This window comes from Malus sylvestris, chromosome 12 (genome assembly GCF_916048215.2).
Source record: "Malus sylvestris chromosome 12, drMalSylv7.2, whole genome shotgun sequence".
NCBI classification, from domain to species: Eukaryota; Viridiplantae; Streptophyta; class Magnoliopsida; order Rosales; family Rosaceae; genus Malus; species Malus sylvestris.
Window position 1 is genome coordinate 1,389,664 of NC_062271.1, and position 15,747 is coordinate 1,405,410.

Consider the following 15,747-nt stretch of genomic DNA (forward strand, 5'->3'; position numbering starts at 1 on the left):
AAATGGTAAATAAAAAAAAATTTGCAAAAAAGTAACTTGGCAAATAAAAATTTTGAAAATAAAATAAAAATTGTAAGTCGCACATAATTAAAACAATGAACTGACCGCAAAAGTTTGAAAAGTCAATCGTCTAACATTTGCAAGCTCCGTTTGATTTCTTTTTCTAGAACATACTTATAATTCATTTCCTCTTCTAGCTGCATCCCCGTAACATGACATATGTAAATAAGAGCACACTTGAGAAATCAAACTCGTTTATGTGAAGAACACACATGTAAAGTGAGACACACAAAGAGATTTTGAAACTTTCTTGGGTATTTCAAATGTTTTAACCAGTTAAATATTTATTAAAAATTATAGAATTAAAATACTAACGGTTAAAACACCCGTAACACTAGACCATGAAAGAAGTTTTGCAAAACAATAAACACTATCCTAAGATCAAGAACACCACTTGATGATATCAGGTGGCGCCAAAATCGTCAAACTCACCCCCAACATATGTTGTGAGTGCACCCACGAAATCCCCAAATCTAAAACCCCTCAAAAACCTTTTTCTGAACGAATGGCTATATTATCACCTCCTCTGCTTCTTCCGCTTCCCCTCTCATCTCCCCCAAAACCCAACCGTTTCGCGTCCTTCAAGCTCGCCGGCAATTCCACCAATGGAGCTCTTCTCGGAGTACAGCTCGCAAAACGGCACCGTCTCGTGTTTGCCAAAGCCGCCTCCTCTGTCTACGCCATCAGAGAAGAGCTCGACGCTGTCAATATCGCCGAGGACGTCACGCAGGTTCTGCTCTCATTTTTTCTTTCTTTTTAGCATTTTTTAAACTCGCTTTTGCTCAATTTTTAATTTTTTATCAGAATAATCTCTCTAAATGCTAAGAATTTAACTGGGTATTTCTGCAATTTTGGGCACTGTATTGGTATTTGGTTGGATTTCCGGAAGAGTAATGCTAGGTAGACCAACGTTTTAGACTAAATTTTCAAACCATGTGATATGTCGCCAGTGGAAAATAAGCACGTTAATCAACACTTTGACAATGCAATCATGAATAACACGTCGTGTGGTTTAAATAGATGGTGTCTCTAGCATTACCCTTCTCGAAAAACTGGGATGAGAAATTTAGTGAATTAGACAAATCACCGTGAAAACTTTTATATTTTATATAAAAAAAACACTTCAAGAACTCACTTGGAGAAAGAAAACACTTTAACTATCTACTTGTCATTATTAATTCCCTTATAGTTGTGAAATTCTTTTGGTGACCTTCTCCCATTGCAAAGTAAGAATGGTGTTTTTATAAAGTATTGAACTTGGAAGTGTTTTTCTTTAAACTGTTGGTTCCTGTTGATTAATTGCTATGTACAGTACTCGAAATCAAGTGATAACAATTTTCACACTCTGGACTATAGCAAGTTAGATTTTGGAAATATAACTGTGCACTGTTTAAGTGTTGGATTCAACGTTCAAAATCCCCGCTTGTACGATATGGAATTTATTACTTTGTTAGGTGAGGTTGTCAAATGTTTTGGCAATAGATTTCTCGTTGTAGTTGCTGACCATTTTCAGTTTTCACATTTGACAACAATATACGACATTGTCATAATCAGTGAATTTTATGTACATTATGGTTTACATTCTCATCATTTTTGTTGACTTGAATTATGCTGATAAATTATTATAGTTGATCGGGAGCACACCCATGGTATACCTCAACAAAGTTAGCGAAGGTTGTGTGGCAAATATTGCAGCAAAGCTTGAATCTATGGAACCGTGCCGAAGTGTCAAGGATAGGTAACCTGCTGAATAAGTTGTCATTTTGCTCTGAAATCTTACTATATACTTTTACCGTTATTTGCCAGATTGGTTTTTAATCTTGTTTGCCATCCTGATTGTAGAAGATTGATACGGTTTAAGGTATATGGAACCATCCTGTCGATGAAACTTTAGGACGTAACTGCCCCATTTGGTAGACTAGTTGTAGTAATCAATTTTTTATGAAACTAAGTATCTTAGCTGGTCAATTATAATTGCCGTGTAACTACAGTTTCCGCATCATTAATATTTGCTTGCTGAATGGAGATACATTCCAGATGAACTCATGTTATCTATGCTGATTAACATTTCAGAATTGGCTGTAGCATGATATCTAATGCTGAGAAAAGTGGGTTTATATCTCCTGGGAAGGTGAGCTGATAAGTTATTATATGAATTTTTTTTTTACTGATAGATCAATATATTACTTTGTCATCTGAGATGACTATGCAAGTTACGTGGAGGAAGATGTTTTAGCTTTTGCGAAAAGCCATATTTCTTTTGGGTGGTCTTTTTCGTATTTCTTTCTGTTAAGAATTATACTTTTTTTGTGTTACTATGCAGACTGTATTAGTTGAACCAACTAGTGGAAATACAGGACTTGGTATTGCTTTTGTTGCTGCAACTAAAGGGTATAAACTTATAGTCACCATGCCAGCGTCCATAGATATTGAAAGAAGGATTCTTTTACGGGCATTCGGGGCAGAGGTTGTTTTGACGGATCCAGAAAAGGGTTTGAAAGGAGCGTTAGATAAAGCTGGGGAAATTGTTCTCAACACACCAAATTCATATATGCTTCAACAGTTTGATAATGCTGCGAATGCAGAGGTAATTTCTGTTTTCTCTGGAGGCACTTCAATAATGCTATTGATTATCCTAAACTGAATCTATATATATGTGTATGAATATACACATGTATATCGTAATAAATAATATTCTAATTAGCATTCACATGCATGAACTACAGATCCATTTTGATACTACTGGGCCAGAAATATGGGAGGATACCATTGGTAATGTTGACATATTTGTTGCTGCTATTGGAACTGGTGGTACTGTTACAGGCACTGGCCGTTACCTGAAAATGATGAACAAGGAGATAAAGGTGAGGCTAGTTTATAATGTACACACATAATGCATAATTTGTTTCATTATTGAATTCAGATCCTAGAGGTCGCACTTGGTGCGATGGCAAGTGCCTTCGCCCATGAGCGGTAGGTCTCGGGTTCGAGACTTGGGAGCAGCCGCTCCATAAATGGGGGTAAGGCTAGCCGACATTCACCTCTCCCAGACCTTGCGTAAAGCGGGAGCCTTGTGCACTGGGTACGACCTATTGAATTCAGATCCTCTCCAGATCTCTGTGTCTGGAGCCAACGGACTAGGGAATCCGGACCACTCAATTTAAATCATGCGGCCCTCATTAGCCCATCCCACTGGCCTTACACAAAACCAGCTCTTGAACGGCACAGATTCTTTGGTACATTGTCTCCGGACACATAGATCCAGAGAGGATCTGAATTCTTAGCAACAATTGATTTATAAGTTATGGAACATAGTCATTTGAGTTATAGGAAAAAAACAATCTTAAATGCACATTCTGGATACTGTTAGTCGTATTTTATACTATACTATCATTGACACTGGATTTGAGAGGAAAGAGATAAACCCAAGTATTAGCAGACATTGAAGGCGGAACAACTTTGCACCTCTAGATTATGAATGAGTGCCTGCTTGCTCTTATTTGGCTTTGTTCAGTGGAAATTAGTTGGACTGCAGCTTTATGGTTAATGTGTTTGTAATTCTGGATTGCATGCTTTTGTAATTTTGATTATCCAGGTAGTAGGTGTGGAACCTGCAGAGAGGAGTGTAATATCTGGAGAAAATCCAGGTGAAAGCACTGTTGCTCTTCGGTTTTAATTGCATCAATTTTCTGTTGCAGTTTCTTATTCAATAATATAGTATGCTTGACTGAATAATTATGTGAGTAATTCATGCAGGTTATGTACCAAGCATTTTGGACGTTAATTTACTTGATGAGGTCATCAAGGTAAATTAATTTGTGTTGTCTCTTAGTTATTAGTAGTACTATTGTTATTATCGTTTTTTGCCTTTAGATATATTCAATAAAACTCTAGTCTCCCTCTTGTTTCTCTTCCTCACCCCTTTCCTTTCTTTCTCCACTCTTCCTCCCTCGATCCTGTCTATTCTGCTCATGTTTTTTTCTTCTCTCCTTCCTCTCAACTGGCACTGAGTGCATCATAAAGCCATTCTACTGGGATAAGTATTTTGGGTCACTTTGGTATTGATTTTGCTATGTGAGTTAGCCTGTGGGCATTCTATCCTGCAATTTATCGGCTTGTCGACAACCTTTTTTTTTATTTGTTGAATTTTTTTTCTCAGGGTAATCTTGCTTCTCACTTGTCAGTTGGAAATACATGTGATAAATTTCTTTAATCATTTTTTATGCAAATGTAGGTTACCAACGATGAAGCTGTTGAAATGGCAAGGAGGCTAGCATTGGAGGAAGGCTTGCTGGTAATTTGCAACTACTCTTTCACATGGAGCATTTTATAAGCGACAAATTCCAACTTCTGCTGGAACCTATCAATGTTATCATTTGTTAACTTAGAAAGCCACCCCATTTTTCTGTAATTCTATCCTAATTTAAGGTGATTTTGGTAATTCCGATATGCAATACTTGTCCCTAGGTTGGTATCTCATCAGGTGCTGCTGCGGCTGCTGCAATAAGTTTAGCAAGAAGACCTGAGAACACTGGAAAACTTATTGCGGTGAGGTTTTCTTTTTTGGTTATATTTGTTTTCTTTTTCTCCCCTTTCCTTGTTACTTATACAATTGGGCTAGCTGTACTGGGTACTATTAATGTCATTAGTTTGCGACACAAGCAAGTTGTAGTAAAAGCTGCAGAAAGGTTCATTGCTAAAGCATTGTACCTGGCTTTGGACGGTTCAAAGTGTTGCTTAAATTGTAAGTAACTTGTAGAGTATGAAACTGATGCATAATTTGAATGGTTCAAAATTGTCTTGAAAGGCTATGATGTATTTTGATCAAGCTAATTTCATTCTGAAATGCATTTGAGGCTTACCAAAACTTAGCTGAAGCATGTAATGCTTCTTCTTTTACACAATCGTGGGGCAGATTAAGATTAGATGTCGTAGTCCGATCTTATGAGGAAGCGATCAGTGATTCCTCATAGATTTTTTTTTTACCGCAGAATAAAATGAAGCGAGAATGAACTATTACTCTGACTGAAAACAATACTTCATTCATTATATAATTGAGACAGAGCAAGACTGAATTATTACTCTGACTGAAAATGTACTTCATTAAAAAATATATTGAAACCGAGTGTGCTATCTTAAACACGAGGTGAGCTAAACAATTCTTTACCAGCTAGTGACAATTACAGTTGATTACATTTTATGCTGTTCTAAATAGCATTGTTTTGATTTATTTATTTGTGTTTCATATTATAGGTTATATTTCCAAGCTTTGGTGAGAGGTATATTCCCACTGTACTTTTCCAATCAATTTACGAAGAGGTTCAGAAGATGCGGGGAAAGTAATCATATTATTCTGGATGACATAAACATGTCATCGTAAAGATTGACTACCTTACAAATCAATCAAACAGAACCAAACATGTTTCCGAGAAGGTAATAGATTTGACCTGTTACATCTGTGTCATATGAATGCTGTTGTGATTCACTGATGGCAGACTAATCCAGGTTAGGTTTTAAAGGAATGCAGAGAGTAGTTGATCAATGAAAAATTGGAAAAATTGAGGTTCGTATTTAGATAGGATGTTTTGCCTCGCCTTGTCCATTTACTTCTTGCAGAGGCAGTTTTAATGCATGTTTTGATTCACATGTGGGTTACATATTTTGATTCAGATGTAATACAAATATATCTGTTAACATACATCGATCGAAACCAAAGTTAGAGAAAAAAAACCCAGGGATGTTACACACAATTGATCATCTATGAACATAAATAGGTACTGAGACAACGAGATGAAATGCCTTGTTTCACTGACCAACTCATCGTAATCCTGAGTCCCACGTTACTAGTATGATTGTTGCATCTGTCGAGTCCACAACTCTGTCACTTTCGTGCTTGAATCCACAAGAACCACTACAATGTCACTTTCGTTTCTTTTCAATTAAAACTTGAAGCTCATGAATTCACATTCATCATAGTAATTGAAAGATAAACTGTATTTGCCTCAGTTGTAACTTGTAATATCTATTGATGGCAATCTTACTGGTAAAATCCGTTTCTCGCGGATATGCACCCGTTTGGGGAAGATTTGGAAATTTTGTCTATAAAATTCTTGTCCTTCAAGGTAGAGTTCTACATGATTTCTTTTTTCCTCTTTGGGTCATGGTATACGATAGTAACCTCAATCCTAAACTTCTATATACTTTTTTAGTATCAAATTTAATTTTCAGTATGTACTACAGTTTAGCGGTATTTTATCTCCATTTGTAAGTAAGAGGGTCTCCTGTTCAACTCAAATGTATGATGACATTTGTGTTGAGTTTGCTACCGAACTATAACTGACTCATTGTGTGTTCTAATTCCACCTCCCTCCCCTCTGTCATCCTTACTTTTTTAGTGTAAAATATTGTTGTATAAAAAATCGACCTCTGAAAAGTAGCTAAACAACCTCTTATCCCTAATCCCAAGCCAAGTATGTGAAATTATTGAAAGATTAAAGGCCTTAAGTAATCCAAGGTTTTAAGACAACATTTAGGGTAAGTGGGTTATTTACCAGGAGGATTCTCTCCGGATCCTTTTTATGAGGATTTTGGGGATCCTCAAATCGTGTCCATTCATCGTATATTGTACAATAACAGTTTTCGTCAGTTACCATTCATATTTAATTTAAAATAAAAGTATTTAAAATGATTTATGACCACATGATGTATAATGAACGAACACGATTTGAGTACCCCCATAATCCTCACAAAGAGGAGTTATTTAGCATGAGGGAAATAATTGGTCCTATAATCCAATTGGATGTAATAATAAAGACTTGTCACAATTTCTTTTATTCGGAGTCCATAATTAATGGTTCACCTCATGTTTGGTTTTGGGGACCACTTTTACAATTAGTAGGCTATATTTATTTTATGGAAATAAATAAAATTGATTAGCATACCAAAGAGGAAATCGAGTGCAATGACGGTCTAGAATTTATACAGCCAATCCTATTTAATGGATTAAGGTTGGTTGTTGTCGTTATTGTAGCCTAGCAAAGAAGAAACTTAAGTTATTTATGTTTATGTTTGGGTGATGAATTTCTAATGTCAAGAGATTTGAGAGAATTTGATAAAAGTAGATTACAAAATGGGAATTACATATGAATGTACTTCGTGAGCATCACAAAAGTATATTTGCAAGGGATTATGTAATACCCCTATTTAAAAAAAGTGATTATATATATATATATATATATATGGGTGTATGTTGGGTAATTATTTTTACGTAGTGATTTTATTTGATTTATTTTTATGCAAGAACCTATTCTCAGTATGTAAAATAATTTCAATGTAAAATTCTTTTTTCCTACAAATTATTTCAAAAACTAGCTATTTCATGTTCATATGTAATTAGGGATATTTTTAGTTTGAATTGGAGAAGGGGATTATGATGAGTTTGACTAGATTTTTCTCACAAAGGCTAAGTGGTGTTTTGGCAACCATTAGAGAATAAAGGGGAGGGGTTAGTCACTACTCTAAATAGGTTGAGGTGGAGAGTTTGTAGCATTAGGAGTTAATGATTTGGTGATTACTCATCACTCTAAATGTGAAGGTGGAAGTCTACTTAAGGGTGAGTTAGCAAGTTTGTAATCATTAGGAATCTAAGAGCTAAATGTTTGGTGATGATTCATCCCTCCAAAGTTTGAAGAGGTGGGATTCATATTCCTTAGAGATGAACGTGGCCTTGGATGCTTGTATTCACCTTGCATAATATTGATTAACTTCACACATGTCTCTTTGCCATTTGAACACATATTAGAGCTAAGGTTTCGCTTAACATTTGTTCTTTGTCTATTGGACCACATTTCATTGTTAATGATGAGAATAACATTTGTTGCCTTGTGATTGGAACACATTTCATGGTGATGATTAGGTTAAAATTTGGTGTGTTTCTATGGGAACACATTTCATGTTTAATGATTAGCACAACACTTGCTTTCTTTCCATTGGCACGCTTGTGGAGATTCTTTGGAGAAGATGTCATGCAATCTACATAAAGGAAGGAGAAAAGAAACAACGGAAGGACATAGAGGAAAGAGGAAGAAGAAGAAGAAAAAAAAAAAAAAAAAAGAACAACTCCAATAAAAAGCCATCATCCCTTTCATATTATCCAATTACCTTTCTTTTACATATTGTTAAGGCTTTAAGCCATCTTTCATTGTATTTGTAAGTCCCTCATATATAGTGAAATACAATGAAAGCAAACCCCAGTGATGTAGTCAATTTGGCGAACCACTTAAATCTTGTGTATTTATGCATTTACATTTTGAGATCTTTTCCATGAGAAGCACTTCCACCAAACTATCGACAATCTCTATTAATCTCTCTTGAGGATGATGTACAAAAAGTGTGAGACAAATCCCAGAAAAATACATGAGCCTTACCCAACAAATCTCTCCCATCAAACTACTATCATTTTCATCTATCAAAAGAAAGATATTCAAGACTAGAAATTCGTCCAGCCTATTTAACAGATCAAAACACCATCATTCATATATTTTATTATATTACTTCCTTCATGAGAGTTCTTCGTCTGTCTCTCAACCATGATATATCAAAATTTCAGAAACATCCAACGGTGTGATCGTCCATTATGTCTGAAATACCAACTCCAGTCTCTAATCCCACAGAAAACTGGACAGCCATGTTATGAGCACCAAAACCCCATTTTTTGTAACTCGAATCGAAACACTTCATTCACAAAAGTTGTTCCTTATCATCTCATCTATAACATATCCAAAAACCACGACAATCGAATATATGTGCTGACTTATATCCCTGTTCGAACAGCTGATAGTTTCAGCTATATTAAAGAAGTAGAAGTGGTGGGCTAAAATAAAAATAAAAGATGATGTTTGGAAAGGGAAAAGCCAGAGACATAATTTCATGCCTTGTGGCATTTAAGACATATATTTCACTCTAACGATTATTTTCTCTAACATGGATGTCTATTCTTTTCTAATAAAAACAGTTTGCCCGACCAAGATGGACGAGACGATGAACAATATATATGAAGTGGTCAACGAGCAACAGTTTATATGATGGATTATAGATTATTATTTTGTTAATATTATGATTATATTACTCTTGTTACTAATCAATTTGATTTATGTTGAAGTCGTAGGCTTGTTAGATAAAGTGTGAGTATTGATATCTATGTGAACATGACATATACATATGCATTGCAAAGCAAGAAAAAGAGTTGTGTTGTGTCAAGTGCTCACTTGTGTAAAGTGTTTAAGCTGTGAGGATATTCAAGGGCTAAAGTTTGCCTTGAATATAAAATAATGAACCGTGTATATGTCAGGCGTAGGGTGCAGGGCTTGAGTATACAATTGGTTGATTATAAAATAATGAAATATTGTATATATCAGGCGTATGGTGCATGACTTGAGTATATATTTGGGCGTCGGGGGAAGTGTCTGTTTAATAAAGTGGAAACTGAGAGTTTAATTATAAAAATTGGGTTAAGGGATGAACGGGAGTTAACTCATATTCTAACGTACTCGTAGCCAAGTGGTATAAGCATGGTATGGGACGTGCAGGCTTGGGTGCCTTAGGTATGTGTTGATGGGATTTGAAGGGAGTGAGTACATTCATACATTTCATTGCATACATTTTATGTATTTTCAAGAGCTACTCATTTCAATTATTATTTTAGTTGGTATTTTTGTTATGAATTAATTTTGTGTACTAATATTTGTTACAATTTAATTATTATTTTGTTAGTAGTTTTTGTTGTGAATTAATTTGTGCATTATTGTTATTCTGCTGCGTATTCAATAAATTTTAATTATTTCATTTTATTTTCCACCATATTTTGGTTATAGAATTTATTTCTATAGCTAAGATATGTCTCACACCCTAACTCGTGGATAATCTTTATTCATGGATCGGGGCGTTACAAATTAACAAATAACTATTTAAAGGTGTCATTTATCATTTGCTCATACATATTTTTACAAAGCTTATGAAGTGCATTTTCTCCTTTAATATTTTGTCGTGCATTCTTTACTAACTTGGCCTCAAAAAACAATTTATTTGTGCTGATATGCTCAAACTTAGTAACTAATTACCTCTTTTTATGCTCATTCCTCATTTTAATTGTTCCTTAAATATTTTTCTAAATTTTTCTATTTTTCTCTAACTTTAGATTTACCATTTGAAGAGAGTAGGGATTTTACCGTAAAATTAATTGGCAATATGAAGAATAGTTCAACTTATTTATAAGCCCATGCAAAGTCATTCCTCCCAGCAATGTAAAATTCATTCTCAACATGCTCTCATGTGTGGCGAATTTTCAAGCTAACATGTAGACACACAACAGAATGACGTGTGCGCGAGTGGATGTTTGGCTTTACACATGGGATAACCTGCTCTAATACCATGAAAAACGTTGGGGGTCTACCATAAAACTAATTGGCAATATGGGGAGTAGCTTAACTTACTATAAACTCATGCAAGGTCTCTTCTCCTATTAATGTGAAATTCATTCTCAATACCGTTGATATGAAAGACTTTGCTGCCATTTGTCCATGTGCTTTGCCAAATCATGACTCTTATATGTCTCTTATATGTTGTTATACGCAGTTGTATTGTTGGAGTACATTATTAATGAGAACTTCCCTATTCTCGTTGACGTAGTCCAACTTAGAGAGAATCACGTACATTTTGTATTTGCTTTCCTATCTCTCTCTTTACATATTACCCACACTCTGGAGCAATCTTGCAAAGTTCTTACCTTGACACTTTATGTTGTTTCAGAGCCTACTCGATTTTGTACGTCAATAGGTTGCATAAGCAATGTATGTTGATTATGCCAAACTTTTGCTAGGATTTATAGTTTTGTGAATTTTGTGAGCTTTAATTTAGCTCGGAAATGGATCATCTCCGGATTCCTTCCACCAAATTCACCAAATCCACAAATCCGAACCCTTAAAATTTGATCCAACGGTTAAAGTTATTATAATTTTTAAAAAAGGCTCATATTTTTAACCGTTAGATCAAGTTTTAAGGACCCGAATTTGTAAATTTAGTGAAAGGAATCCGCAAAGGATCCCTTTCCGTTTAGCTCGGGAGGTTGTTTCTTTTGTCATTTGAAATTCATGTGTCTTGTACACTTATTTGATTAAAAACATTTATTTTCATTTGCTGAGTTACTATTTAATGTACTTATTGTCAATCACTATTGTTGTGAAACTGATGAGTTATGGACCACAACATGAAGATGGCGTTTTGTGATTGGTTGTTGGTGTCTGTAAAGGCATGCACAGACATTTGAGAGTCAAAACCTTTTATTTCATAGGTCCTGTGAAAGCTTTATAGCTTTTGATTCATTTGCATGGTATACGTAGTCACGTACATAGGAGGTGGGGAAGAGGACTTATATTCGCATGATGGTACAAGTAAATTACAACTGTTTCATTTGCATGGTATACGTAGTCACGTACATAGGAGGTGGGGAAGAGGACTTATATTCGCATGATGGCACAATTACATTACAACTGTGACATTAACTCGTTTAAATTATATAACAGTATAATGATTATGTAAGTTTGTCTCTATATCACAACTGAGAGAGGTATATCGGGATCAAGGTGGTCTTAGGATCATTCAGAGTCTGGAAAATATACATCTTAGGGTTTCTGGAAATCATTCAAATGTTTGGTATTGGCCTCTTTTGTGTCTATAAAATATGCTAGACATATCTTGGTAGCACTCGATATATTGCGTTGAGAGCACACGATAAATTCTCTCAAGAGTACTCATCAGATTGCTTTAGTATATGTCGATTTTTGTTGACATATATGGTTCTGTTGATGACAATAAGTCCACCAAACGCGTTTCCGCTCTTTTCTATTAAAAACCTTAAACCTTTAACATTAGCACCTCCTGATGTTCAAATCCTAAATTTACCATTGTATATAACATTATGTTATTGATACAAGAGGCTATAATGACAGTATACTCATATCATATAAATTGCTCTCGAAAGCTGCAATGAGAGAGAGATAGAACATCACAGCTTTTGTTTGCTTCTCACACCGAAAGGTGAATAGGCTCACATGTAATTTGCTCTCATCATTTGCCCTAAAAATAGGGACTTTTGAGGCAGCAAATTACCTCTTTTGCATGCATGAGACTTTCGTCACGCAAATCCCACTGTCTCATTTTTAGCCTTTATTCCTTTCCTTCCTTTCCCTGCTTTTGGCTAACTTTTTCATCCTTTTCCAAGTAAATATACACACATCTGACAAATGAATGATTAAAAACTTAACTTTTCTCTCTCTATTTATTTGAAGTATAGAAGAAATTTTTTAGTGTGCCGGAAATATAAACAGTATACTAAATATCATAATACAATTGGTTGGAAACATGAAAAAAAAAAAAATTCAACCAATTGTTATGACATTTGATGTACTAGATCATGTTCTCAACACACTGAAATATTTCTCAAAGTGTAGGAGTGGTTAATTACCATGGAGCAATTACTTGTAAACTTGAATAACATGTCAATATGCCTACCTACATTTCAATATATTTACTCAATATTGATTACATTTATACATATACTGTACTTAGGCCAATTAGCTCTTGCCACCAGCTAGCATCAAGGGTCACCCAATAAATGAAATATTATAAGTCAATTTATTTTCCCATTTTAATGTAGGGTTTAAAACTCAATTTTGTTACTGTTGGACTGCGTTCAACCACACCACATCCTATTAATTCAGTTGATAATTGGTTTGCCGGAAATCATTGAGGTGAGGACAATCGAACTAAGAACTTTGATTGCAATCGAACTCAGAACTTCGAAAAGACCCTTGTCATTTGAATGATAAGACTTTAACACACCAAAGAGAAATGATGATCATCTTCCTTGAAATTTTCCATCCGTTCATAAAGAAAAGAAAATAAATAAAACAAAAGCAAAAAACAAAAAACAAAGAAAAGAAATAAACAGGTTACAATCAACAAAGAGATTCCGACTTTTGAAACCTCATTAGAAAAGAGATAAACAAATTAAAACCCTTCATAATTTGTTGTTGCTTTTTCCTATTAGGTTTATATTTAAGCAAGCTGGCTTAACCTTTTTAGCATGGCTGGCTAGCCAATTAAGCTCAAACCAAGGACATTGGAGACAATTCCACCATCTGATCGGCTTCTACATGTCCAGCACTTTCATCTAACAGCCACTTCTCAAGATATGTCAATGGAGGATTGTTACAATTAGTACTACTGCTTTCGCATCGAATAATTTGCTTATTCTTCTGATCCTCGTCGCGCAGAAGATGATGATCATGAATTATTTCCGCCCCATTTGGAACTCTAATACTGAGTTGTGACACCTTGTTAGAATAAGTAGATGAATCACAAGTATACCTGTCCCAAGAAGCAACATTGTTCAAGTTCTCATAGGACAAAATCGATTCAAACTCCTCGTTAGATACTAGGTTTCCTGTGCTAGTACCGCTAGGTTTTTCTTGATCATCATCAGATGCAGCATTATATTTGAGGCTAGAGGTCTTCGGAGTTGGGGAGGATCTCATCCAACCTTCTAGGAGCCGCGAAATGTTCTCGGTGCTTGAGGCATATGTGGAGGAGGAGGATTGGTTGTTCCTCAGAATAATTGAGGAGGCATGGCTTGTCATATTATCTAAGCTCCCTTCACTCAAACTCCTCCTTGATACATTTACATTAAACGGATCATTCGACGTCGTATGAGGATCAAGAGCTGATTGAAATGGCTTCAGCTTCTTCTTCAAGTGGGTGTTCCAGTAGTTCTTTATGTCGTTATCGGTTCTCTGTGGCAGGTAGGAAGCTATTGCTGCCCATCTGCTCGATCAAACCAATATTAATTATTTTCATGTATTAAAATACATACCTATAAGAATAAACACACACACACACATACACAACTTTTTCCAACAACATCTGGCTCTCGCTAATAACAATTAGTGTTGTATATTCACAATCATTGATAGAAAATGGTAATGAATGAAGAAGTTTGAAGATGAATTACTTGTTACCCAATAAAGCTTGCAAGTGAATGATCATCCCTTCTTCATGAGGTGTAAAGTTACCGCGCTTGATTCCCGGTCTGAGGTAGTTAGTCCATCTGAGTCTGCAACTTTTGCTGCACCTCAAGAGCCCTTTTTGCAGCCAAAAATCAGGAAGAATTGAATAATATGTACAAAACATCAATCCACAAAGAGATTAAATAAGACAAAATCATAACACATAATATTCAATAACTAATTCGCATGGAAATTAATAATTGCTTAAACTTTTTTTTTTTTTTTTTTGACTCAAGCTAAATTAGGGAAGGGAGAAATCGGACTTGGGATCTCGAGTTCAAAAATAAATGCTGAATTTTACTGTCAAATTACCAGTGTTGGTGGGAACTGATCTCCAATTACCAGGACCATGTTCTTGGATGTAAGAAACAAGGACGATGTCCTCCTCAGGAGTCCATGGACCTTTCTTGATTCCTACCTTCTCACAGCAAGGAGGCCTTCCCATCTCTCTCTCTTTCTCTCTCTCTCTGCCTTCTCTCCCAAGGACCTAAAAAATAAACCTGAATATTTCATACAGTGCTCTTATGTTGAGCATATATATATATATATATATTTATGTATGCATGTGTATGTGTATAGCTCACTTAAAAGGGTAGGAAGCATTTGCACACTTACTGTTCATCTACCTCGCCGAGTCATCTGCCCTTTTCATTAACATTAACTTTAATATAGTCAAATCTGTAGAAACCAGGAAGTCGATCAAATATCTATATAGGCATTCGATTCTCCGCGGACCTTACTGTCCGGAGTCAAGGGACAAAAAAAAGCGAGCTCTTGATTTGTGTGAAAGAGAGCTCAAAAGCTCTTAGTTGTGTGAGGTGGGTCAACGTAATGAGTTAATAGGGACCGTCAAATTCAATTAAGTGGTTCAGATTGCCTGATGATTAGGCAAATGAGATTTGGAGAGAATCTGTTCGAACTTTGTATTTTCTGTCTTTTTTGCATCGTCACGTGCCATGCACATGCAGATCACCAGAAATGGCAAGTTCACACTCTCCTCCTACCCTTTATTTCTCTCCTCGTGAACCTCCTATGGTCCTACTTTTGGTTAACATATAATTCGGTGGTTGATTATCTTTTGCTCTATATATGAAAAAAAACACACGAGACTATTAAATGAAGTCCTTAAGAATGATTTCTTAATACACCTAAACCCTAAATCCTAAACTAATTTTAACGTGAGACTCACTCACATTTTCATTTCTTGTGGGTTAGTAACGCTTGGTATGTTAGGAATGATAACATTATTAGCATGATTATCACCACAAAGTAGCTTAAGCCCGTTTGGAAATGCTTCTTTGAAAATTACTTATGCTCTTAAACGTTTCTAGTAACATCTCTTCTATTAGAAACACTATGAAACTTTTAAATAAAAATGCAAGTGCTTTCTGAAGAAGCACTTCAAGTGTTTTCTGAAAAAGCACTTCAAGTGTTTTTTGGAGCACACTTTTAACTTTTTATATCAAATATGGTCAGAAACATTTTTGGTGATTTGAAAGCGCTTTTAATTATTAAAAAAACACTTCTAAACATGCTCCAAGTTTTAGCATGAATTTTCTAGTGTTGG

The 15,747-nt window shown here is 35.3% G+C and overlaps 2 protein-coding genes across 15 annotated transcripts; one reads left to right on the top strand and one right to left on the bottom strand.

Moving 5' to 3' along the window:
* The first annotated feature begins 427 nt into the window (after nt 1-427).
* On the top strand, nt 428-8,343 carry LOC126593464 (S-sulfo-L-cysteine synthase (O-acetyl-L-serine-dependent), chloroplastic-like). 14 transcript variants are annotated; one of them, XR_007612956.1, is made up of 12 exons: nt 428-790; nt 1,689-1,798; nt 2,134-2,191; nt 2,384-2,647; nt 2,787-2,924; nt 3,656-3,707; nt 3,817-3,866; nt 4,295-4,354; nt 4,528-4,608; nt 5,314-5,493; nt 5,566-5,623; nt 7,976-8,343. XR_007612956.1 is itself a non-coding variant. In XM_050259543.1 (10 exons), exons 1-10 carry the CDS (start codon nt 458-460, stop codon nt 5,401-5,403), a joined length of 1,236 nt encoding a protein of 411 aa, XP_050115500.1. In that variant the 5' UTR covers nt 428-457; the 3' UTR covers nt 5,404-5,758. The 14 variants fall into 14 exon arrangements, 1 of the variants encoding a protein (XP_050115500.1); XR_007612958.1 differs by having other exon boundaries at nt 8,027-8,343; XR_007612959.1 differs by having other exon boundaries at nt 8,066-8,343.
* Nucleotides 8,344-12,913: 4,570 nt separating this feature from the next.
* Nucleotides 12,914-14,926, bottom strand: LOC126593469 (transcription factor MYB60-like). The gene is made up of 4 exons (XM_050259550.1): nt 14,796-14,926; nt 14,493-14,667; nt 14,126-14,255; nt 12,914-13,938 (listed from the first exon to the last, which is right to left on the bottom strand). Exons 2-4 carry the CDS (start codon nt 14,623-14,625, stop codon nt 13,224-13,226), a joined length of 978 nt encoding a protein of 325 aa, XP_050115507.1. The 5' UTR covers nt 14,626-14,667; nt 14,796-14,926; the 3' UTR covers nt 12,914-13,223.
* Between the last annotated feature and the right edge of the window lie 821 nt (nt 14,927-15,747).